Below are 27,452 nucleotides of genomic sequence, written 5' to 3' on the forward strand. Positions count from 1 at the left end.
CCTGCAATTACAATATAATATTATAGACCATTCGTTGCTAATTAATTTCACTGGCTTTATGTTTAAACTGTAAAACGTGACCCAATACGAACAGTATATATAGCCACACTAAAAAAGCTGTTTTATTTGGAATGAATGTTTTGGCATATTATCTGTAGGTGCTGTAACTAATAAAAACGAGAGAAATGTTTCTGATTGTATTTTTTTTCCTGTCAAAACCTTATCTCAAGCGATTTGTTATAAGTTCTATAATGATACTTACGTTACGAATGTGCTGTATAGGTGAGAGTTATAGTAGTCATAATATGTATAGGTACAAATATATAAGTATAAAGAAGTTAAAATACTACTTCAAAATTAGCATTTATTATTATTATTTTATAACAAATTATTGTGAATTATAAATAATTTTATAATAATTAATGTTTTTCGTCTTAAATCGTTTATCTATTCCTAAATGTAGGTGGTTTTTCAGCGGCATAAAACCTCTCTTTTTACAAAAAAAAAAACTATATTATCCGGTTAAATTTAAAATGCTGTTTAGTCTCATTTAATTTGCAGTTAGGTACTAACAAAGAGAATTTTAACACTACGTTCAAGAAACGGGAGTGCCATACAAAATAATAAGAAATGTCGCTTGTATTGTATTGCACTAAATCTTGATACCAACATAATCCACTAATGACGTAATATCAGAGCTGCCAATATAATAAATATATAGGGTTGGATCAATACAAAATTTTTATCGATAATTAATATATATATCGATAATTTTAATATTGACCTAAGAAAAGTCTAAATAGTTTAAACTAAGGGATACGTTTTATAACATAATTAATATTTGATTTATAGTTTTGTTTTGCGTTGTTGTTTCGGTTTAGACAGTCTTTGGTATTCGTTTTTCAGATGTTGCAATAAAGTCGTAGGCGAGGGTCCTGAATCTGAAATTATTACAGAATACATATTAGCAGAAGATAATTAACCCTAATTTTTAGGCATTAAATATTTTTTGCACATCATAACCACAATATAATATAATAAAAAGGATTTCAAAGGTAATAAACTTATTAATCAAAAATAAAGATACTATAAAAATGAAATAAATAAAAATAAATTTAATAATAATTTAAAATAAAATATCGACAATCGATAAAAAAGTGTTAAACACTACAGATAGATTCTAATATTATATTTTTTATAGATGAATGATGAATTAAATCAATACTTTATTACTTTAAGCATTCTTTATTAGCTTATTGTTTGTTCATAAGTGCTTACCTTTCTTTATCACAATATAATTTAGCCATGAAAATTCTCTTACTCCCATCTGACCAGCCATATTTTACACATTTTTTATTACATGGTATAGCTTAGAAAGTCATACGCATTTATTATATAAATAATTAAGCACATTACCCTGAATAATACACGAATAAAGTAAAAGAAAACGAAAATTCGTAACAATAACTGTTAACAGTCACTTTTATTTTGAATGAATGACATGTCACGTGACACTCAAACCAAAACCAACGATAGAGTCGAATATATGTTAGAGCGAGACAGCGTTTGCCGCCATGATTTTTAGCGCAATGCTATACATATTCGAGTTTATTAGAGAGTTGCGCCAGGCTGGGTATTAACTTATCTTTGGGATAATTCTATTATGCTCACGTCTCTTTTATTTATTTTTTATCTATTTTTATATTTTTGGCCACAGTTATTGTTTGTGGTCAAGAGTTCTTCGTTTGATTGCCAGGTTCTTTATGAAATTAAATAAAATCGAAATGTTTTGCATTGATTATTATTTACACCACCTTATTGCCACCACCATGCGAAATCCACCACGATGAGCAGGTGAGATTCATTCCTTGACTTTTGATTTATTCCTTTGACTTTTCGATTTTTTTTCTTTGAATCACAATTTTAATTATTTTACCCTGCAGTAACAGACTTGTAAAAACATTAAGACCCGAACCATTTGTAAAAGCTAATAATACCTAACCAAAGTAAAATCTTAAAAGCTTCCTACAAAAACTATGAATAATATCAATTATTTTCTCAAGAAATAAATAAATTCTTAATTGACTCTTATAGAACCAAAATAAAATTAGTTATTTTTTATCATAACAACGGAAATCTTAATCTATGTGTCGATTATGTCTCGAATCTGTATTTTTTTATATAAGAGGGGGAAAACGAGCAAGAGGCTCACGGGGTGACGCAATAGACCATGGACATCCGCAACATCAGGTGTCAAGAGATGCGTTGCTGGCCTTTAAGGAGGGAGTATGCTCTTTTCTTGAAGGTCTCTAAGTCGTATCAGTTCGAGAAAACCGCAGCCGGTAATTGATTCCACAAAGTGGTTGTGCGAGGTAAGAAATTTCATGCAAAACGCGCGGTTATGGAATGCCAGACGTCAACGTGATGCGGGTGGTACTTTGCACGTAATGTACCGGACGTTGTCATTTTACACGGTGGAATCAACCCGAACCGCTCCTCTGAGCAGTACCCGTGATAATTGCGGTAGAATATGCAGAGAGAACCCACATCTCTACGAAACGCCAAAGCATCCTGCCGAGAAGGCCGCCTGCCTTCGTTGTATGCGGTCAAATGTAAGAAGCTGGTACAAGGGAGGGTACGCCTAGAGGTGAGAACAGAAGGTACACCATGTGAGGCCGAATTTGCGCCTTATAAAGTTGCAGGCGGTGGCTTATAGTGAAGTACTGTCTCGCCTTACCGAGTACACCAAGCTTTTTAGAGGCCAGTTTGGCCCTCTCTCCCAAGTGACCACGGGACTGAACGTTTCTCGATATATCGACGCCAAGTATGCCAATACAGGATGTGGCAGTTAGAGTAGTGATCTCGAATCGAGGAGATACGACGAAGGGAGACTTTTTAGCGGTGCACAAACTTGTGTCTTCTTTGGGTTGAATTGGACTAAATTTTGTCGGCCTCATTCCGAGACTTTGCAAAGCAGTCTCGATTTCAGACACAAGTTTGTACCGGTTCTCGTCGACGCTTTCCCGGTATATGTTGGCACGGCCGGTGTAGGAACCATACCCTGTTCTGTCGCCTGCACAGCAATGAATACTGCTGCTTTGCAGCATACCATTGATAAGCAGAAGAAACAGTGTAGGGGATAGCACGCAGCCTTGCGGGACACCAGCGTTTATGGGTTTTAAGTCGGAGCATGCACCGTTGATAACAACCTTGATGCACCGACCAGCCAAAAAGCTAGTGATCCATTTGCACAACCTCTTGGGAAGCCCATAGGATGACAGTTTCGCTATGAGCGCTTTATGCCACACCCGATGGAAGGCCTCTCCCTTCGACTCAACCGCTTGCGCCCATTTATGTGTTTACCCTGACGGAAACCGTACTAGCAGTCGCTGATCAGCAGGTGCTTCTCTAGGTATCCCAAGAGCTGGCGGTTAATGATCGACTCCATTACTTTGGAGATAATGGAGGTAATGGCAATGGGGCGGTAGTTGGACAGATCCGAGCGTACACCTTTCTTAGGGATTGGGTGCACTAAAGCCGCCTTCCATAATTTCGGGACTACGCCTGAGGGAAGGTGTATGTCTCCGGATACCCCACTCACAGGACGAAACACAGCGGCAAAGCCGCCAGCCATTTCACGCCTGTTTCAAGTGGGAGAGTTATTATTATCAGGTCGAGTTTCTCCAGGCGCACGCTCGGAGAAACTCGACCTAATTCGGTTGTGTCCGTTAGGTCCACTTCAAAAGTGTGTTCTGTATCTGTATGACTGTATTCTCCACTGCGCTCCAACTAGATACCGCACTTAAGAACAATAGCTTTTTATTATGGCAACTATTAGATGCTTGTGTGCGTGGCATCTTGACACTCAATGTTATCTTTCAAATTTTGTAACATACGCTTCGTGTTATATTACATTGAAGGTTATAAAATACTAACTGATGATAATATGTGATCCCAGTGTCTTTCTTATTTCTTGTTATTTTTATAATGTTTTACTACGCAACCCGGCATTTTAGTTTCAATTATTAGCAAAGTTTAACAGAATATATATCACGTCAACGTCACACATTGTTCGAGACTGGCTCGAATGCGCCCACTTGGGCGTTGTATTAGTTGCCACACTTTGCATCTACGCCTGCGGTATCTAGTTGGAGCGCAGCGGCGATCAATCCTTAATCTAAAACATAAAATATGGTTGACAGTAAAACACAATAAAATTTCTATAAATTTATTTTTGAACTAACATTTTCGATAGCTCAACATACAAAGGAGCTAGCTAAAAATAATTAAAATGATTATAAGACATTAATAGTATTCTTCATAATTTATACTTAATAATTATCTGTTTTTCTGCATAAAATGACATTCAGTTTTATTGGATGTATGCATTAAGTTATATAAGACCTGCTTATAACTCACAATTGCATTCCATATGTTTGTAATGCAAATGTTTGATATGTACATTACATTACGGTTCTAAATTGTTAATATCTTGGCTAAGTGTTCCTCACGTATGGAATGTAGGGTAGGCGCAGAAAATATTCATATCGTCTTACACAGACCTAACATTCACAAAAATTTATGGCTTCTTTTAAATTCATATAGAAATAATATAAATAAAAATCCGATATATTTTGTACTTCAATTGAGTCAACTACATAATTGGATTAATAAAATGAAATAATATAAAATATTGAACAAAACATGTCCATATAACTACAACTAAGATCTAAACAAACAATATGCAACAAACTATAGTGAAATAAAACAAAATGCACCTATTTTCAACTAGGAACTATATAGCAATGTGACATTCTGAATTTGTGGTGTCTATCTTTGCTATACTTAATTAAGGTCGATTATAATTAATACAGTACATAATGGCATTTGTAATTACGATTTACTTGTCGGCGCCTAAAATGGTCATTTGCAGAAAATTAAGTACTAAATACGTAGATCTCCAAAATAATATAAAACCGAAACAATTTAACAATAACCTAGTTTCTATCGTCTATCACAGTAAAATATTGAAAAACTCACTTAAATTAAAATTTCTTAAAATTCACATCACTCATAAGAATAGCGTTTTTACGAATACATAATATCGTCATAAACAAGTAATATTTGTTAAGCAACTTTCACTTGTTTTATTATTTAACATTAACTTTCTGAACATTGAGTGTTATCATACTAAATATCCAAGAGGGATATTATGTTGCCCAATATTTTAATACATTTTGATACCATATATAATACATTTTGATACCTTGCATTAATAAATTTTGATACAATGCATTTCATTTTTTTGATACAAAAAAATCAATTGTATTTTGATATCATACATTAATACTTTCGATACCTAACATCAGTGTTTTCAAACAAAACATTTATGGGTTTCGAAACCAACTCTTAATGAACATGAAAGTCTTGATTGATACCAATTACCGATAAGTTGCAAATGGAATGATATTCTATTACTACAGGCCTATCTCTAAGTTAGGTTTATGAATTGTGAGATTCGCAATTATTGCTTTTTGTAACATCTTCCTATTCTTGTATTCGATATTGAAAATTATAAACATTATCAAACAATTAAGATGTCGACTTATAAACGATTTACAATTTTAAAACTTCTGTATAAAAGTAGACTCTTATATTACAAGACCGCTGCATAGTAATAATTAGAAAACGACTACACTAAAATAATACATAAGATAAGAAATGTCAATATATTAAAAAAAATAACAAAATTTACTGGGTGCTTTCGAAGGTACGAAAGGACGCAGATTAACCAACAGATAAATTCTTAATTTGATAGAGATTAATTCAGTATTCTCTTAAAGGGAGTTCACATTTTAAGATGTAATATTGTCATTATTAATAATAAAATTAAGTAGCAATTTCATAATTATTAAGAATCAAATAAAGTAGTAATGTTTTAGTTCCAGTTTTAAGATTGGCAATCGGTCATTCTGCACCCGTGCAGAAACAAATAATGCAAATTCTAACAAATGCAAAATGTGCTCTACGAAGATTGACACTAAGACCAATATTTACTTCGACCACAAAATAATACATCAGTCTTGTGTTAATTCTCAAAAAAAAAATTATACAATGATTAAGTAAGTAATTGATGTTTTAACCTTTGTGACTAGAATGCTAAAATCATATTTTTGTAAGTACAAGGTTCGCATACCAACTTTATTGAATCTTAGTGCCTATCTATATAATATATAATACTTAAAGTTAATTCTTAATGTACGGGCGCGAGACAATATCTACAAAAAAGGTCGTATTTGATGAGAATGTTGCAGTCTGCGAATGTACATTCGTTTCACGACCGTTGCGAGAGAGCTATGCGGGTAGACTGAAATTGTCTAAGCACACAGCGCTAATAAATAACGCTAAACTATTTATATCTATAATAATCAAAGGCCATCAATAATGTACAAGGATGTCGTCCTTCGCACTGCGTTCAGGAATAGTAACCATGTCATTCCCTATTTTTTTTTTCCTGGTTTTTACTTGAAAACAATACTTTTGTCGAATGCCGAACAAAATAATACTAACGCCCATCGTATTACAAACCTTAATACAGATTATGATATATTTCGATAAAACAGATTTCACAGGTAAATAATGTTACAGCAAACATGAGCGACGTTTAAGTACAACAGTAACTAGAATAAAAATATTTTTAACGCAATCAGCACAGATTTATGAACACTATATTTTAGGCTTAAGGTCGTACAGAACTTATTACGATTTAAGAACGATTTAAACGAGTAAATAACTCTTGTTTTAATTTGGCCGTAAGGTATACAATAGTTGTGGAAACGATAGGTACGGCACTGTTTAAGGTTATTTAAAAAATATGGTAAAGTGCGTAAGGTTGTGCGACCGCTGAAAAATTCCCGCAGTGGTAACTGGTAACATTTAATGGCCAGAGATAAGTGCAGTATCTGTTTACGCGTGCCCCAGCTGCTGCCGGCAAGCTACGGCGGCTACCAACGCCGCGCCGCGTCCGCTGCCGTCTTCCGACAACATGAGGTCGAACTGTAACAAAAAAAAAAGTTATGTATGCCACGCAAGAAGTTATACTTCTAATAATACTAACAAAGCAAAAATCCCTTAAATTATTTATTCCTCGTGCTATTCTACGTTTGTAGAAAGAACAATAATGTGAAAATCTTGGAACGATTGCTTTGACAATTAATAATAACGAATGCAGCTGTACGGGCTTGAACCCTTTGCCTATCCTAATAATGGACGAAGAAACCAAAAAAATACGAATGTCGCAAACGTCAGAAAATTTTAGGAAACAACTTTACCCTGTTTACTTTTGGATTACAGTGATGCGCGCGCAACTTAAAATTTCACTCTCATAATATTTTTCATAACGCGCCTGTAGACTTAACTACGACTTTGGACGTTTCAACCAAAAAATTATCGATAAGTTATAACTTAAACAATTTGTTATTTGTAAAGTGACATCCCTCACTTCTGGTATTAATATTACAAATTAAATTTGTATAACAAAATTAAACTACCGCATCGTCCATAAATTTTGATATACAAATGTAATGAGTACAAGTAATAACTTTTCGAATAATTTATAATCCTTGTAATAAGCCACATAACTAGATATAAAGAAAGTTAACAACGTTATTTTATTTAATGAACCAAGTAAGAACTAAGAAATAACGCCGGTATATATACGATATACCATAAATCATAAACAAGCGATTACTAGTAGTTTGCATTATTAGCTAGATATGTAATATTATTTATTATCTTGTTTGACAATTGCGATCCGAAAAGAATTATAGCAGATAGAAATTTCAACAAATACAGTAAAGTCTTGTGTTCAAGTGTGCGGCTGAATACAATGAACCCGACAAATAACTGTCATTTCAATCGTCATCTTACACGGAGGAGACTTAGCCCCGATTTCACAAATGACACTTCAAACTGGGTTCAATAAAACTCAATTTTACGGAAACGAGTTCAAATAGCGGTCTCGATCTCGATTAGACACAAAGCGATATCACCAATACCTTCTGAGCGTGTTGACATAAACTGTGTTAACTTGTCATATACAGAATATATCAAATACCTGTCAAAACTGTCATCGATAAGTATGGACAAAATCAAAATTGCCTAATGTCAATGTTTCTCGACAACGACAGTTACAACTCTTGAAGGCGATCAAATATGTTAAATGTCCAAAATTCGGCGGTCAGCATTTACTGTATGTGTTAGTGAAATCAAAATTAAGTCTGTTAACTCGTTTGCAGGCGTAAGCTAAAACGATGACCTCACAGAAAAACGTAATATACCTAAGTGAATTTGATTTCAAGATTTTTTTTGATTAGTCATATTATGTAAGAATACGATATACCTAATAGTACCTAGATATATAATCGCATGTTAAATATTATACTTCTATGATATTTGTAGTCAGTTTTTTAAGTGTTTAAGCTTGATAATTACAATGCAACTTATTAAACGTTGTTTTTACTGAATGAAACGATAAAATCAAGCTGATTAATGAACCAACGTCACACACTATTATTATCGATTGTACTCTGGCTGCACGCTGGGGGCTCGGCCTTGTTATTGTTATTGATAGAGGTACCATTATCTCTTCCAGATAAAGCTGTTGTTCCTACGTGTTACATCAGCTTTAAATCTTATTATTTGCGTTCGATTTTGAGGGCAAATATTGTTGCAGTACTGAGTACATTCATAGGCATACGATGGAGCCAGCAGTTGGTATCACCTGCTCAAAACAATGACATCACTTAATTTCTGCTTTCTCATTGTGATACCTAATAGTAAGAAATCAGATTATCACGATGACATTATTGTTTTGGTCGGAATGCGATTAGTAATCACTATTAGTATATCATTGGTGAAAATTATATGAAAGTAATCTAGATATGGTTGGTATTTCACAACAATTAAACCTATGCTCCGTGCCATCCTGTGGAATTCAGGTCATTGATATGACAAAAAATAACTACAAAATAACAACTACACTGTCAAGAGATGGGGGCAAAATCTAGTAAAAGGAAACGAACTAAAAAACAGTTTCTGACGTTATTCTTCACAGATATTTGGCAAAGTAACGCCTCGTTGCGCCAGTTAATTACACTTGACAGTTGACGAGGAGTAGGTACCTGTTACGTTTTCGTTTTCTGGCATTGTTGTCAGTCATGTTACAGAGTAAGTATAAAGAGTGGACATAAAGAATGGACCGAATGTCCCGATGTTCTAGTGACCTGTAAAGTAAATACCGACCAGAAAAATTGTGAGAGATAAATCAAACATGCGGCTATTTATGCTTTCTGTACGTCCGCTGTCTTGTGTGTTTCTAAAGTGTAGTTAATTTTTTTCCGGTATTCCTCAGTCTATTCTCTACATCTGTGGCATAACAATACCAGTAATTGAACAGTAGCGTAACTCAGCGGTGTCCTTGAAATTTATACGTACATCAGGGCGGAGCGTAAAGGTCGGTAAATAAAAAAAGAATAAAATTGTGGATTGAAGACGCGGACAGCGTCTAGTCTCGGCAGCGTACGGCGTGGCACTCAATAGTTTTGTCTTCCCAAGATTGCTTACCGGCCGTGTAAATTATGTATATGTGAAGTACTGTTCTAACAAAGTATTGTGGTGGCGTCAACGCATCAATTGTATTCATTGGCTTAAAGGACTTGGCACCAAAGCTGTAAAAAATGTGTATTACCTGTATCCCAGGACGAACTAGCTGTGCTATCTTCTCGCACATGAGGGTGTGAAAGTGTGGATGGAACCGGTACACCGACCCGTCGATGCCCACGGTAACCTTCAAACATATCATTCAAATTAATCACTACATTATTTGTCTTATTTTTATAAATATAAATCCAGTGTCCTGAAGTTTGTTTCCAGTGAACTCCCATACTAATGAACGGATTTGGAATAAAGGAAATTACTTCATGGAGTGCGGTTTACTCCAATTTGAGAGATAGGATAGTTTTTGTTACGATTTGACACATAATTATTTTTTTTTCCAATATTTGTTTTGTATGGACATATTTTCTATGAGAGAATTATATTAACGCACGGTTTGACAGTTCTACTGTGAAACAATTTCATTATAACAACAAGGAGCATATGTTACGAAATAATTCTTGATGTTAGGAAAAATTGTTGACAAATACATAAAAAAACAGTATTTTATTTATTATGTACAGAACGTCTGTCGGGTCAGCTAGATATTATGTAGGTATAATCTTGGTATAATAGTAAAACTCGATTTAACTTCAAAAGCGACAAAGATCGGTGGCAGAGGATGGAAATTCTTATTAACACCTAGTCCATAGATTTTACATATATTTTAATTAGTAATTCGAAATAACCACCAAATATTTATCTTCCGTTTGTAATTTATCATCAAGCATGGACGTCATTCGTCTAACTCACTGGAACTGATAATAATTGTTTATAAAAATTCAAGGAATCTTAATAAATAAACCAACCCATAAAATAAACATGCTGATACCAAAACGTCAGTATCTTCATATTATCAGCCTTGTAAAGGTTATCAAGAAGTGACCCAAAATATTTTTTGTTTTTTTTTTTTCTCAATGTTGGTTACGTACCGTCGATATACAAATATGTATAATAAAATCATAACAAAGTAAACATTGCAATAAATATATTCTTTTTAAAGAATACTTGCTGTGTGTGTTACATTATTTGTAGTACAGTGGCGTTGTTAGTATAATTTTTCTTCTCTCTTTTTCTTTATAATCTGTTTGACTGTATGTACGTCCGGAAAAATAGTGAGTAGATTTAATATCAACAAGAGGTCGGTACAACATATTATCACGCATTTTTACTGCTATAAACTCTCTTTTGATTGTACTTTATCTGGTCGCGCTCCTTTAGTTCGACTCGCATAAAGAAGGTTTCACTTCAACAAATAAAAAATAAATCAGTAGGTATATATGTACCTTTGGTTCATTCATTTTGTTCAGTAGTGTGGCAATACCGGCCGAAACCAGATGTGCCGCCCGACGCGACACACACTCACACACGTGGCGAACGGCGGCCATGTCTGTTTCAGTTGCGTGCGACAACCCTGGAAATAAATATTTACTAATATTAAGAGCCAGCCACAGTACCTATACGATTTCTATTTACTTCTTACTCGTACACTCTTGACAGAGTGGTCATTTTTTCAGGGGCTATATCTGGCCTGATTGACAATAATTCTATAGTCTATACCATGACGAATAGCTGTAGTACATTCATATAAGGAGAACTCAAATAATAAGAAACTTACTTACATCATACGTATTTTTACGAAGTTTAATTATTGAATTGCGGCAATCTTGCGTCATAATGACGTGGGTGATTTAAATATTATTTATCACGCCTTAAAACAGCATAATGTCGTCAGCAAGTCTGATAAACGCTCTGTCTACTTGTTACATAATTATCATACTTTGCCGACGATTTTCCTTCGAACAATTACCTACCTACACTGGTTAGGCCACTGACCTGTATAAATACCACAGGACATGCTATTCCAGATGTTTGACAACAAAATTATTGTGCCTATTTGAAACGCCATTCGCGAGCGTCCAGAGAACAAATTTTGATGTATAATACAAATGGCTGCGGAGGAACCTCACTCGTAAATATTTTTGCATTGTGAATTAATTTCGTTCGTTTTCCAATGTTATTTATGCTTCAAGAATCAACGTAATAATATACACATTTTTTTTGTAAACAGTTTCCCACCATCTATCGATGTTTGCTGAGGTTGTCATCACTAGTTTTAGTACAGCAGACTCTCGCTACATGGCCCACAACGCCAAAATGGCGATTATCAAACTGGTACAAAAGCACTTTGACAGCCGCGAGTCCAGTGGTATATAGCAGAGGTCCAACCCTACTCTGTACACACACCTACATTTTTATGCTAACAAATAACAACACTAGGAGAAAAGTAGGTAACTACTTGTAACAATTTATAAAATATTTGATTTATAAAGACTAATATTATAAAAAACAATTTGTTCGAATCTCAAAAGCTTAACAAGCCATCAGGCAATTATAATACCTACCTAACTTTAATTATTGTAATAGATAGTAAATAGGTAAACCTACGACATAAAGCAAGAATCGATTAAACAATGAATAGATAAAGATGTTACTGAGTTCAGTAAAACGCGATAGTCACTGAATTAGCAAATTTTTAATTACTAAATTTAAATTAGACGTAAAGTTTAAAAAATATAGACGACTGATATAGCCGAATGGTAAGTGACCCTGACTACTACGCTAGAGGTCCCGGGTTCGAATCCCGGTAGATGTAATCATTTATATGATGAAGATGGATGTTTGTTTCCGAGTCATGGATGTTTAAATGTATTTATGTAAGTTTAAGTAAGTATATTGTATTAAATATATCGTTGTCTATAATAATATAATATATTGACACACTTTTTACAGAAATTATCTTGCCCCAAGTTAAGCATATATAGCCTGTGTTATGGGTTACAAGACAACGATCTATTTAATACAATATACTTACTTAAACATACATAAATTCATATAAACATACCTAAATACATTTAAATATCCATGACTCGGAAACAAACATCCATATTCAACATATAAATGCTTGCACCTACCGGGATTCGAACCCGGGACCTCTAGCTTAGTAGGTAGGATCGCTAACCACTCGGCTATACAGGTCGTCGGTCGTCTATGTACCCATAGTTACAGGCTATGCCTAGTTTGGGGCAAGATAATTTGTGTAAAAGTGTTTCAATATTATATTATTATTATATATATTATTATAATATGATATAAGAATATTACTGAATTAATTTACTAACAATTTATTTACAGTGTGCCGTGCAACACTACAGTGTGTTCGGTATATATTGGGCTTAAACAATAGCTGTATTCACTCTATTGAAAATATAGAAAGTTAGAAAAAAGTGAAATCAAATAACAGTTGGTTTCAGTTTTTCAAAAAAGGATGTTAATACATTTATTAAAAGCCAAAATCTAACACCCATTCGAACATATACGCCCGAGAAGAGCGGGCGCAAGAAATATAGCGGGCCCATTTTCTCCAGATATTTATTTCCAGTCCAATTATGAAGTTTATTCATTTATTATAAATTAATAAAAAGAACTGCATAAAATAGCCAGGAAGAGATAGATCTATTCCAGTTGTGGCAATTTTTACGTCATTTATGCCCTTATTATAATACCCTTTACCCGCAGAATCGTTTTTATAATAGGTAAGTTTGAACTTCGCTGCATTAGCACAGTTGGTAGGTATTTAAATGTTAATTTTAAATGATTACTCAACCGTTCTTGAAACAAAGAGTCTTTGACAGTGGTCGACGTAATCTTATTAGGGTTCTTAATTAAGTATTATTAATGGTCCTGAAACTGTTCTCTAGCTATTGTATAATCCCCTCATACTCAGCCTTACAAATAAACTTGGTATAAAGTTATAACTGATGATAAACAAAGAAAATGCAAAATGTTTACAATGTCGTTGACAACACTGTCAATACAATTATAATTCTTGGCCTATGGACTTGCATCCCGTGCCACTAAATAAATTAAAAAAAAAAAATTATAATTGTGAAGTTTTTTGAATGACAAGCTGCCTTGCAAATAAACGCGGGAAACGTTATACGTCCGAACGAACCATTCGTAGGCAAACTGTCTATTTGTAAACATTTTACATATTCTTGGTTTATGCTTGGTTATAACCTTATGCCAATTCTTTTTTGTAAGGCTGTATGGATTTATTTGTTTAAGTGATAGGGAAATACGAATTTCACGTGTATAATATATTTATAAATTCAGTTATTTTTGTCTAAGCTTTGAAGTTCTACTTAGAATCAGTATTTCCTACTGGACAGATGTGAGATTCGACAACGTGGTATCGAATGCAAACGATTTTTTTAGATATGGATATATTATAAAGCTGCAGTGTTTGTTTGTTTGAACGCGCTAATCTCTGGTACTACTGGTCCGATTTGAATTATTCTTTCAGTGTTGGGTAGTCCATTTATCGAGGAAGGCTATAGGCTATGTTTTTTTTTTCAAAATTAGGGATCCGTAATAAAATTGCTATTTAGTAACACAAGGTGTAAAGTCGAAAACCTATTTTTGCGTGCGCTGCAAAAACTATTGACAATAGAACAAAATGATGTACAGGCTATAATATAGGCAATATTTTATTACTTATAAAACTATCGCGTGAATTATACTTTATATGGCAAAACAACGTTTGCCGGGTCAGCTAGTTTTTAGATATGGATAAAATTACGCTTTGTAACGATGATTTGCAAAACAGAGGAGAGGCTTATTCCATAACATTTCGACGTCTATCGAAAGTCGAAACATAGATTTTGTGTAAACTCCGCGAACGGGTCTCTATAATTTACCAATTTATACGTACTACACTGAAAATAATGCTATGCAATATGGTGGTTATGAACAATGACATTTCAGTGCGCGCCAGAGAATAAAAAAGTCCATTCTGCGCATGTCACGCCGCTCGCCACACTCCACCAGTGAGACCATATTTTTGCCTTTTGCGCATTCAAAGAAGACCTGCAAGATCGTATGGAATGTTCTACAAAAGTACTCACCAAGTTCATCCAGCACTTCCATACAGCTGGTGAAGTCGCCGGGTTTGTCGGACTCTATTTCTGACACGAACTTGGTGAAGAAGCTGCCTGGCTCGTACAGCATGTCTGAGCCTCTTCCGCCGAATAGAAGACCAATACGGGTGTACTTCACCAGGGCAAGTCGTACCAATTCTCCCATGTACATCCCCGAGATCATTTTCTCTTGACTGCAAACAATATACTCTTATCTTAATAATAGTGAAATGACTGCGGTGCCAAAGCTGCGTCATTTCTCCGTACAAATAAATATAGGTGCATAAAATTGTATGAAATAAGTTCATTTCTCATTTTTTTTAAAGCCTGTAGTTCTGCAGATTCTTAAAATTAATAGTTACAATATAAATGCTAACCCCTTATTCATAATGGTCCGCTAACTTTAAACAACCGCTTAGGAGTGTTTTTCTCATTCTGACTTAGGTCAATAGAAGAAGACAGACTGAGAATTAGCAATGCTTTAAGTTAGCAGACTATTATGAATAAGGGGGTAAAAATATAACATCTTTACACGTAGGTGCACCGTAATTGTAGCTTAGTATGAAGCGTTATGTACTCGGGCGAAATTGCGAAGTCCGAATCTCGGCTTCTTCTCATGCCAAGGAATCGCCACATATGAAATTGTATTTCAATAAGCACACATCTAAAAATAAAAATAACGCGAATGGCAACTGGCAGCCATGAATGTTATTTTAAAGTACGAAATCTTCATCACGCTTGATTGAACTAAATTTATCCACAGTTTGGGTCTTAATGAACGTATTAAATTCTACATGCTTGCATCATATCTAGACCGCAGAAGGTTATAAGTAATAGTTTATTCATTTCATTCAACTTTTATATTAAATTCTTTGCGATTTCAAGATAAAGAATCTGTGTCATGCTATTATCTTGAGGAAAAACAGACGTTTCCTTATCTTGACAGTATAATTTCATAGTAATTCTTAATCTGTTATGGTTAATTGATTACTCATTAAGTGCTTTCTGCAACTAACACAATAGAGGAACAATATTCACTTTTCTTTCGAGCTAAAATGGCGCAACACCAGGATTCTGCCAGTTAGATAAAACAATTTTTACTGTCGGTAAAAGTAAAAATAAGGCCCTGGTCATTCAGTCACTTATATTTGTCGTTTGAAAGGATTTGTCTGTAATTTGTATTTTCATCTTACTTATATAGGTACTTTATAAGCATATTTTTCATTATATTCAATTCTTTAGAGTACTTGAAAAATTTATATTTAGTAAAGATTGAACGAACGTAGGTCATTAAGATTTTGACCCCGCTGGAAGTCAGACGCGATCATAATGATAACCAAATCATCCCGCAAGGTGAATTAGGAACATGCTGTATGTTAATCACGTTAAAGTTACGTATTCCAGGCATAGGTACACTTAAAAAATCACCAATGAAAAGAACAGTTTACACAGTGACAAAATTACATCCCTATTCAAACACAAAAAAAAATAAACAATCTTTAACCAAAGCAAGCCTTCTATAAACGAAAGATGGCTGATAAGTCGTGGCTGAATCGTAAACCAAACACCAGTAATTCTCCGTAGGTGTGTCCACAGAAGAATTTATTTGCAATTGTGTTGACATATATGCATGTGACTAATAGCAGCACGATACAGGTAACACGAGCTACACGATGACTCACTAACAACACTGATTTACGTATCAGTTGACATTCTGACACTGTCAATTATATTGTTGAGACTTTAGAACATATTACTCGCAATGGTCAAGGAGTCTTGATTGATCAAAGCGAGGCGCGAACAAATGTAACTCGATATCATTAACGTGAGAATAAGCTCGTCATCTGTAAAACCTCTCTATTACATAATTATCTATAAAAATGTCTATATACTTTAAAGTACTTACTAGTACTATTACATATTCTTTGACTAAAGTAACAGAAGAATATGAACATAGTATAAGGCATTAAGAGCATCGAGTTCGTTGTAATTATTTTAACCTACACTAGCTGTGTATATATCAGCGAAAATATTATCAAAATGTATTCAAAATTTAACATGCATCCCTTAATGAAACTCATTATATACCTATTGATTGAACTAGAAAGCTTTGGAACAGGTAATTATTGTATTTTATAACTCGACTGGAAGATTGGTTTTGGTATTAATATTAAGGTAATCATAATTTTTCGAAATCATTAGATAGTCACTAATTTGCTATTGTACGTACATTACATAATAAAGAAATATTCGAATATCTTTATATCTTGTTCGTGGTTTGTACATGCTGTTCATTTCTTATAATTCATCGTTGCTTAATACCGCGAAAAGCTGTAGGAGTAAGTAAATGAAGTTTATAAATGAAAACTATTCACTTTTGAGATGCTGTATCATTTTTGGTGTTGTTATTGAAATAAAGTTTAATTATAAAACATCGTCGGCGGTCGACTGCCAGAGACAAAAAGATTCGAGCGAGACTTGTCTTTTTACAATTACCGGTAGTGCTAGCTATTTTCGTGGCGTTGCAGACTAGTCTGATAGCATACCGACATGCCATAGCTATGTTTTGTAACAAAAAATAATCGTATCATTATCGGCTGCATAAAATATACATATTACATATTTTGTTAGCTGTTTATTACTCTATGCCAAAAAAAAAAAATTGATTCGCATACTTCCAGGATTACGCAGTTTCTTAGTATTTACATACTCTTTGATTTCTTAGCCTTGGCCAATTATTTCCCTATATATTATTATACTCTTTGGGCTTGGCCATCTTTAATACAGTCATGAGCAGTGCTTAGTTAGTAGCAGAGCAGGGTTTTTAATTGGACGTAGTTCTTGAAAAACGTTCCAAGCCACAAACATCACATTATAAGGAATTCGTGTTTAAAGTTTAGTAAAATTAGTGTATTCCATACATGAGGGTTGGGCTACTGAGTCGTAATGTAATATAAAGAGTGACAGTAGGGCTGCCATTGTTTGTCAGTCCGTTAATATGAATCACGTGACCAGTTTTGTGTTCTTAACTCAATTTCGACATTATTGTGGTTTGGAACGTTTTTCTGGGATTACGTCCAATTATTAATACAAATTCAAATATTTTTATTCAAAACAGGATTCAAAATCACTTATTGAACGTCCAAAACTACCCCACCCATTCAAAATAGGCTGCCTCAGACCGGAGAAGAACGGGCGCAAGAAACTCAGCGGGGTTTTAATAAAAATATGGATTACGATACAGTATCGCACAATAACAATTTATATAATATAAAGAGCCTCAGGGTGTTCGCTTCATTCCCAGTCTGTGGTATAATTAAGAAAATAGTTTATGTTATTATAACCTTTCCCACACAAACGTTTTTTAACAATTCTTTTAAACTTCGTAACGCATTTGTTTTGTACATTTTCTGGGATTGTATTGTAAACGCCTTACTATTAATTTGCACAGTATATTAACCAATAAACTAAGTGAAAAAACCGTCCACCCTTTCAGTGACAATAGTTATTACGTGAATAGCAAACAGTAGTTTAGGTTAACTGTTCTGTACTTTAGCAGCGCAATAAATACATGGAATTGCGGGAAAGATTAATTCTGACGTACATCTAATTAATATATAAAATTCTCGTGTCATGGTGTTAAACTTTGAACTCCTCCGAAACGGCTTGACCGATTCTCATGAAATTTTGAGTGCATATTGGGTAGGTCTGAGAATCGGACAACATCTATTTTTCATCCCCCTAAATGTTAAGGGTGGTCAGTTGGTTAGAGCACCGGCACGGAACGCCGGAGGTCGTGGGTTCGAGTCCCGCATCGTTCATAAAATTTTGTTTTTCAAATTTTATTTGTGTACTAATCCTAGAATTTAGGGAACACTTTAAAAACATAACATATTGTTTAGATTTCCAAGAGCGACATCTCAAGTAAATTTCCTAATATGCGGATATTGGGGTTGAGCAGGTTATCAACTGTAAAGTAGATCCTGTAGATGAAGCTACAACCTGAGAGTTGAACAAAGCAAACAGAATTTTATAAAGAGGCGGGACTCGAAAGGTTGGCTCAGTTGGTTAGAGCACCGGCACGGAACGCCGGAGGTCGTGGGTTCGAGTCCCAATTCGTTCATAAAATTTTGTTTTTCAAATTTTATTTGTGTAACGATACTAGAGTTAAATTATCTCAAATACGTACATAGTAATTATATATGAATGTTTAAGCGTATCTTAGACATAAAACTTATCGTATGATAGACGACCTTTATGAAAAAGAATACTAAAAACTCAATCCAGTTTTTCCAAAAAAATATTGAATTAGGCGTTACTTTGCGGAAATTCATAATTATACAAATGATTTAAGTTTTCTTTAGTGTTAATTCCGCCAATATTTGTTTTTAAAACAATTCGACACGTGTTTCTTTCCTCTACACGAGGCATCCTCAGGACGTGTTGTCTCGCCAAAATCTGGCACGCCAGATTCTGGAAACACGTGTCGAATTGTTTTAAAAACAAATATTGGCGGAATTAACACTAAAGAAAACTTAAATCATTTGTATAAGAACAAATTATTAATATTATACTCACATTTGCTTGCCAGGATTGATGGATTTGCTGTCGATTTCCCGATCGAACTCTGTTCGCACCATGTCCAACGCCCCGTCGTCTCCGAACGCGCCCCATTCTGTATTTATAAGCAACTCCTTCTTGCCAGGTTCGCCATCGAACAATTCACAATTTTCTGTCTTTTCTACGTAACATGCGTTACTGCCTGTACCTGTTTAATAAATACATTATCAACACATTTGTAGGAAAACCGCAAGATATTGCAACAAAAACTACGTAGCAGACATTAATATCGTTACATACTTAGATAATTTATGCGTCTATATAGAGCCTCTTGCTGCTAGACAAACCATGAAAACAGGCCAGGTTTATTACTTTACGGCCGTTCCCAATATTCAGTCTATCTCTTACTTGAGATAAAAATCGTAGCTATCGTTGACTGTTCTGTCCCAATAAACTTATCGACGGTAACTCACCTTATCCGTACACGCTGTCTGTCAATGGGACGACGTATAGCTTACCAGCGGTAGAAGTTTGTATGGAAATTGCAATTCACGCGTCCCAATATAAGGCGATAAGAATGACTTATCGGGTATATTGGGACAGCTAATTACTGACAGTAGAAGGCAGTAATTAATCTCTATCTGTAGATAGTATATTGGGAACGGCCGTTAGTGTGCCTGAATAGCTATGTCTTACAGTTGCATTGCTCAAAATATAGGTGAACTGTCAAAATCACGTTTGTTGACGTTGACGTCTTCACAGCTGTCACAGTATATGTAGACGTTTAAATGATCTAAGATTACATACAACACGCTGCATTCCAATTTGAATTACAAAGTTAATTTAAGATTATTTCATAAAGGTTAACATGCTGTGAAAAAGTTATGATGCGTGTATTAGTTGTTTAGAATTAGGTCCTACCCAAAACCCCGAAATTCTACATTTTATTTACATTAATACATTATTACAAGTTGCGAATAAAATTGGTAATTAGGTATTTTATATTATCTTTATGTTGAAGACCTAAATTTAAATAAAACAATTTACTTTCTCGGCTATCAATTACAATGCCCTTGTAAATTTAGGTAGGTATGTAATTAGTGTTATCAGGGTAAATACCATATCTTATTCATAACAGTACAAACCACTTATGAAACTTATTTTAGCTATCTGTTTTCTCATTTTTTGTTAAGTTAAAATGACCCGTTAAAGTTGTAATCGAGTATATTGAAAAATGCTTCTATTGTTTTTTGATTCGAGCTGATGGTCTCGCTACCCATGCTCTAAATAAAAAAAAAACAGCTAAAAGAGGTTTTAGTAGGTACTGTATGGAGTTAAATAGCATGCATGAGTCGGTGTTAACAGAAATAACATCCATGATATAGGTACCTACAATTAATATAATTATTGTAATTCCCAGATTTATTACGCAAGATTTACAACCTCTGTATAAAGGAAAACGTACCAACAATGAGTCCTATTTTGCAGTTGTGGTTTTTCCACGCGCAGGACATCAGTGTTCCAGTGGTATCGTTCAGTATAGCGCAAATGTCAATCTGAACATCCTACAAAGAAGTGAAAACATGCCCAATTAGTTTATGACTCCTGAATGGAGGACCAGTGACAGAGAGAATGGATTGAGCGTTCTGAGCTCAGTTGTGATATCAGTACGGATACAAATGTGCAAAAGCGATTATACTAAAGTACAGAAATGTGATCTTCACTATTATTGGCACTAAAATAGGTGCCGCTCAATATTCTAGTAAACCCAAAATTCTGAACAGCAATATGACGACCTTGCCCAGATATTGCAAACACATTTCTATAGCTATTATTTTGGTCAATTCATTCTCTCTTCCAGTGCGCAGGGCACATTGCCCCTTAACACCAAGTGGCTCAAGTCGAAGATGATTCATAGAGGCTTTCAGGCTCAACGCTCAGCAACTTGTGTAAATGTTAAAATATCCCAACTTTGTTGATCAATGTTCCTAATATTCGCATCCGTTAAATCAATTTGAGAGTGAGCTAACGAAAATTTTGAAAAAGCCAATTCATGCAGACCATTTGTTTCAAATAAATTTGTGATAGAAAGTGACATGCATTAATAACTTGTCTTCTAGAAAGTTTGGCTGATTTCTTAAGAATTGTTATAACTGAGGGTTCATGAGTCCAACTGAAAGCCCCTACAGGCTCTCATTACTTCATGCTTTACGTTAAGAGCGGAGATCCGAGAGCGTACATCACCATCAACTCACCGATTATAATTCCTATACGGCAATGGGGTTCCTTATGTGCACACGACATAAGTGTCCCCGTTGCGTCGTTTAGTATACCCATCACGTACAAATTTAGGTCCTGGAAAATCATTCAGCTCACAAATGGACGTAGTTAAGCAGAAAGGACTCAAACCACAGAAAGGCTCTTTTGAGTTAAAGGCATTTGAAGTTTCAGCTCTAAATAATCTTCTACATGAATATCCTATGAAGATTTCCAAAAAAAATATCAGTTTCCGTGTACATTTTAAAAATAGGGGTTTCACTACAAGACAAGTTCGACCTTCAGGAGTACGATGGCATACTTAACTCTATTTTGACCAAAGTGTGGTTTGAACCTTTCTACCTAACTACGTCCAAATATTGTAGGAGGAATGTGAGACGAATGGTATGGTGCACTTTTCTCTATTATTCATCCGAGTGGTAAGATTAAATAGTAAATAAATTCAAACAGGGCAATGTCAATCAAATCAACCCTGTATTTGTTTACAACTCATGTCTGCCTAATATTAATAATAAAATATGTGAAAATTATTACTTAAAAGTTAAACATGCCTTTTATTTTTCACCGCTAAATTAAATGACCGTAATGGATGAAAATAATATTGTAGACACAGCTTGAAGTTTGGGAATCCAAAACGAATAATCATTAAACTATAAAACAACAAGGGGAAAGTACCAGAAAATATTGAAGTTTCTTCAATATGATGGAACCCCACATAAGCTGACATTTACCATTAAATAAGACCCATTCTCGTCCGTTAACGATATAATAATCAACAGTTTTATACTAAGACAAAAAGTTAAATTCATTTTGAATTATAAGAAAAACATCACTGGGTAATCATTCATATCACAAAAACGTTGCATTACAAAAACGCGTAAATGTTGTATCAACCGGTTCTACCCACTCGCATTCTTTTTAATTTAATGAGTTGAAATATTTAAATTATCACTAAAATTTAAACTAAAACTAAATAGAACAACTATTAATTAGTCAACGAAACCAAGGTTTGCGTAACATAGTAATTATCTATTCTTAAAAATCAATTAATTAGTTAACTACAAAAAATATTGCGATAGGTATGAAATTATAATGCTATCGAAAAGATAACTGGGACAATGAAATTTCTAAGAAACGCCGACGTTGAATCGCATGATAAGTGAGTTTCTCAATTTGAAAAGAAATAAATTGTATTCTATAACTTACCCCTCTACGAGCGATCGCATCTTTAAGGCCTTGCACAACATCTTCACCGACAACGCCAGAACAAGAGAATCCCTTTGTCCACCGTTGAAGAAGACCCTTAGTTAATCCAAGTTGTTTTAACGGGAAACTGAATGTGAATCCCAACGCCAGACGTTCCTCATAAACATCATGCTCCTAAAACACAAATGTATCAATCAAGTAAATTATTCGGGAATCGTAAAAAGTACAGATAGCATATAAAACTTAACCAATGTTACATACCTTCATAAAATTAGCCAAACATTCTGCTATATGATCAAATAGAGCAATTCCTGTACCGGTCATGATGTGATTTGGTATTGCGTAGATTTTCGACTGCATATCAAAATGATTTTCACCGAGATTAATAATTAACACTCTAAAATTTGTTCCACCTAAATCCAAGGCCAAAAACTTGCCTCTTTCTGCAAAGATACGAAATTAATAAGCTCACTTTGAAATAACTAAAACATAATTGCTTCGTTCAATTTAAAACGTTATGGTTTATAACTAACCTTTTCCATTTGGTAAGTCTTGTATGTATGTAATCCAACATTTAACAATAGCATCAGCGTGTGAGTCCCTTCCTAAACCTTTAAGGATATCGGTGTGAAGTCTGCTCATTATTTCCCGAATTTGTTTATCCGATATGTGAAATACTTCACATTCCTCGCGAATCTGAAATAAATTAAACAATTACAACCTGTTGGTATCTACCGAACGTATGAGAAGGTAAATTTTCAATTGTTCAACCAGGTTGGTTTTATTTGTATACCGTATTACGTCTAACATCGCATATATTATACTTAAAAGATGATTTTTGCTTCAACTTAAAAGTACCTACCATCAAAAGTGTACAAGCGGCATGACGTGACTTTTATTTTTAATAAAGTGTTCACGATATTTTGTTGCGGTTGGTATGTATATGGGGATTAAAAAGAGTGACATTTTTATAAACACAAGGCCATACACATAATACATCTTCTGCTAAAGATATATATTACATTTTATATCTACGTAACATGAATAGTGACGGCAATGTAACTGCATATTATCGCGAGCGAGTTGCACAAGGTCAAAGCGGTCATTACAACACTACTGCGTTACAGACTTCTGCCGCTTGCTTTCCCCCAGTTCGATAATTATTCTAAGTTTGTAGTTATAATTGAAAAATACTACAACAGAATTAATATCAATAATATGGAAACTTACCAGCGGTAAATTATTTATTGCCATACCCATTTTGATTTCACTTAATAAAAACTCTCACACTTAATACACGACTAACTCGACCCGCAAGGAAATGAGGAATAGTGAATACGGCTTTGCTACGTCCTACGACCGCCGAACGTGCTTCGTTTGTACAGACTACATTCGAGTTTCGACGCGTTCTTTTTCATTCATGATAATAAACTCTAGTTATCTCTTTCTAGTGTGCAAATACTAAATGCATTAGAACAGTACGGCTATACGGCATTATCTTGATATACTCCTAGATACACTTCGTATTGAATTTCCTATTAATTTGTATCAAATTGAGATTTATATTATACAGATAGTGAGGGTTCCCTTGAATTTTAGATTTCTACAGTAATTATACTAGAGGTTGTTTATCAGCTATCTTCCTCCGGCGCGCCTCTCTATGTCTCCTTTTGATTGGACGAAGCGTGGGCTCGATTTTGACGTCAGATACATTCCTCGCGAGTCGAGTAGTCTTTCTATATTTACGGTGTTATAGTGTGCGGATGAATTATCAATGTACTTATACAATGGAGAATGATTTATTTTGATTTATTTGACTATTTCAACTGCTAATCATTAGTATTCTTACCAACCTCAACCTTCCAAAATACCACTTGCGTAAGCTTATATAAATTATTATTCCATTCAATTAGTAATTAGATTTATACTACTAATAACTGATTGATTCAAAAATCAAGCTTAAAAAGCTCGATTGAAAAGTTACAAGCAAAAAAAATATCTAATGAGAATTTTAGAAATCTTATTTATTTTAATTAACAATATTTGTTTTGCAGACCCCATCCCGTTCCGGACTTAGGTAGATACCTACCTACTATTTTTTGACATCGCAGTATAAACTGTACCTTCTTCATTGAAACATAGGTACCTATCTATTTCTTTATTATCTATATAGGATTGTGTATTGCACTTTACTACTTAGGTACCTATTACTAGGTACATTACGTACTGTAGAGTACCTGAGGGACTTAGGTTATAAATAGCGCAAACAGCTCTCTTGCAACACAAAGACAGTATTATTATTAGCTGCACAGCTCCATAGCAATGTACCCACCATAGGACATAATACTGTGAAAATAACTAAAGTTAACTAGTCGCGCCGTATCTAATATCGCCGGTTAATTATCTTTATATATCAAGTTCGTAATAAATATAATTAAACCTCAAGTCTATAATTAATTCTAAAAGAAAAAAAATTGAAGAAAAAACATCATAACTAATCAGATGTGAATTTTTTGTAATGAGAAATGGGACTATTCTGTAAGAATAATTTTAAATCTATATCTTCAATGACGGAGCTCTGGAGTAGCAAAAATGAAAAAAAAAAAACAAAATACTTTATAATTTCGTCCTTATTTGAAGTCGGTTAAAATATACATAATAATTTATTATTATTGTAACTAGCCGATGAGGAACTTTAAAAGACTGTTTTGAAAAGTGGTTTACCTTGGAATAAGTATAATTATTAATGCTTTAATTCCTTATGACTTCAACTGTCTCTAATCATTGTATTACTAACATATTACTATATTTGTGTCGGAAAACATTTCTTAAAGGTTATTTAGTCTAAATTTACGTATTAATTGGATTAATTCGTTTTCCTTGTAACGTAATATGGCTTTAGCCACAGTAAAACGTAGATCTAGGTTGTATTTTTCATTATCATCCCTTATAAGTATTAATATTAATTATATTTGTGTTAAATTCTTTAATTTATTTTTTCCTTATAATTTCAGCTGTTGCTAGTCGTTTACCAACCAGACGAATAAAATTAATTAGTCGACCGATAAGCGTATGAATAACATTAAGTAAATGAATTCTGTATTTTTTTTTATTTATTTCATGACCATCGATACTCGTCCTTCAGTCGGAATGTGTTTTTTTTAATTTTATGATTCCTTTTTCATGTATTAAAAAACTAATCATAATACATCATACATTTTTAAACACTAGGTACCAACTCAAATGTATGTGAAAATTGACATTTTAAATTTAAAATTAAATTCAGTGATGCCCTTTTTTTGCGCACATTCGTACCATTCGTATAATTTCAACGTCGAATTTACTAATTCTGAATAAAGTATTAATATAACTCATATCTTTGTTTTGTTGCCTCTTTCTGTCATGTGTGAATGTTCCAATACGTTATCATAGTTATATACCTTTACTATGTTATATATTTCTTGGCATCGGCACCCTTGCATTCGTTTCGCGCGTCTTATTTATTTTTATATTTTGTCTCGTGACTTGTGACAAACATCATTATTTCTAATTACTGTTTGTCCACATTCTGTGGAAACAACGAGCAATGTAATCTGTTTAAATTTAATATCTCTAAGGATAGGTTCCGTATACTCATGATAAAATATAAGTTTTATTATGAGGACAATATTTATCACGTGGGTTCATAAATTATAACAGTTATTATGGCAGCAATAATATAAAACTACGTACTTTTATAATGATTTCGCACAATTTTACTTGTCCATAAAAATGGTAATAATTCTGAAATGTTTTGACCGTTAATTGTTTTGACAGTTAATATATTTTTAATTCTGTATTGCGCGCCTCATGTCGCAAAGTGGTCTACGCAGTGAATGTATATAGTTACCTACCTATACGATTAAAACCTCAACCTTCAATAACCGCAGGGCAAAGCACTTAGTGCGCGGCTAGACCAGATTAAGCGTAGTCAAGGCTGTAACCATTTAGGTGTGTACACTGTACTAGCCACTGATCACTACGTCATTGCATTAGGAAAATGCATAATAATTTACTAATATTAATGACGTAATTGGGACATATTGAACTTTAGTACGTTTTTTTTATGGAAGAAGAGTACCAACGAGCGTACGGGTTAGGTCACCTGAAATTAAATACTCACCGACGCCCACAGTCTTTTGCACCATCAGAGGAATCAAGGGAGCGTTGCCGGCCTTTAAGGAAGGAGTACGCTCTTTTTTTGAAGGTTCCCAAGATTGCAAACAAACGTCAACGGAGCAATGGCTCTCTCGCAGCAGGAGTGAGGCGAGGGAGCAGTCAAATTTTCAATAAAACTGTTGCATGAGTTGTGCGGTCAAACGGAGATGATTCCCGTTGCAGGTGTCGCGGCAGTTCCCGTAGCGATTACCCGAGGGGAGAAGGACGGGTACGCCGTGATGGATTAGATCTGCAGGTAGCGCCATCTTAGGTAAAATCTAATCTTCATATTCTCTTTGTACGGCCCAACAAACAAGAAAATTATTACGTTAGCCCTTATTGCAGATCGTTTAATAATCTGTGCTTAAAAACTGAAGTAGATTAAATCAACAATTATATTTTATAATTTAAACGAATTATCAATAATATGTTCTTTTCTCAAATTAATTAGAACTTCTGTATTTATGATCCCCTGTTGTGTCTAATATATTTTTTTGTAATTAGCTAGTATATGTGTAA

The 27,452-nt window shown here is 34.1% G+C and overlaps 1 protein-coding gene across 3 annotated transcripts in view; it reads right to left on the reverse strand.

The window, feature by feature from the left end:
• Positions 1–4,214: 4,214 nt before the first annotated feature.
• LOC126975346 (hexokinase type 2) overlaps positions 4,215–27,452 on the reverse strand; it is a 37,200-nt gene continuing 13,962 nt past the window's right edge. For 2 of the 3 annotated variants that reach the window (XM_050823195.1, XM_050823194.1), the window contains exons 2-10: positions 23,270–23,432; positions 22,998–23,179; positions 22,737–22,910; positions 20,719–20,818; positions 19,272–19,461; positions 14,682–14,887; positions 11,001–11,128; positions 9,749–9,847; positions 4,215–7,056 (exon numbers count right to left, since the gene is read on the reverse strand). In XM_050823195.1, the coding sequence (XP_050679152.1) occupies positions 6,967–7,056; positions 9,749–9,847; positions 11,001–11,128; positions 14,682–14,887; positions 19,272–19,461; positions 20,719–20,818; positions 22,737–22,910; positions 22,998–23,179; positions 23,270–23,432 (1,332 nt within the window). In that variant the 3' untranslated portion in view covers positions 4,215–6,966. Of the gene's footprint in view, positions 7,057–9,748; positions 9,848–11,000; positions 11,129–14,681; positions 14,888–19,271; positions 19,462–20,718; positions 20,819–22,736; positions 22,911–22,997; positions 23,180–23,269; positions 23,433–23,966; positions 24,135–27,452 lie in introns of those variants that run through there. The other variant, XM_050823193.1, reaches the window with a different exon arrangement.

This window comes from Leptidea sinapis, chromosome 35 (assembly GCF_905404315.1).
Source record: "Leptidea sinapis chromosome 35, ilLepSina1.1, whole genome shotgun sequence".
Lineage (NCBI taxonomy): Eukaryota > Metazoa > Arthropoda > Insecta > Lepidoptera > Pieridae > Leptidea > Leptidea sinapis.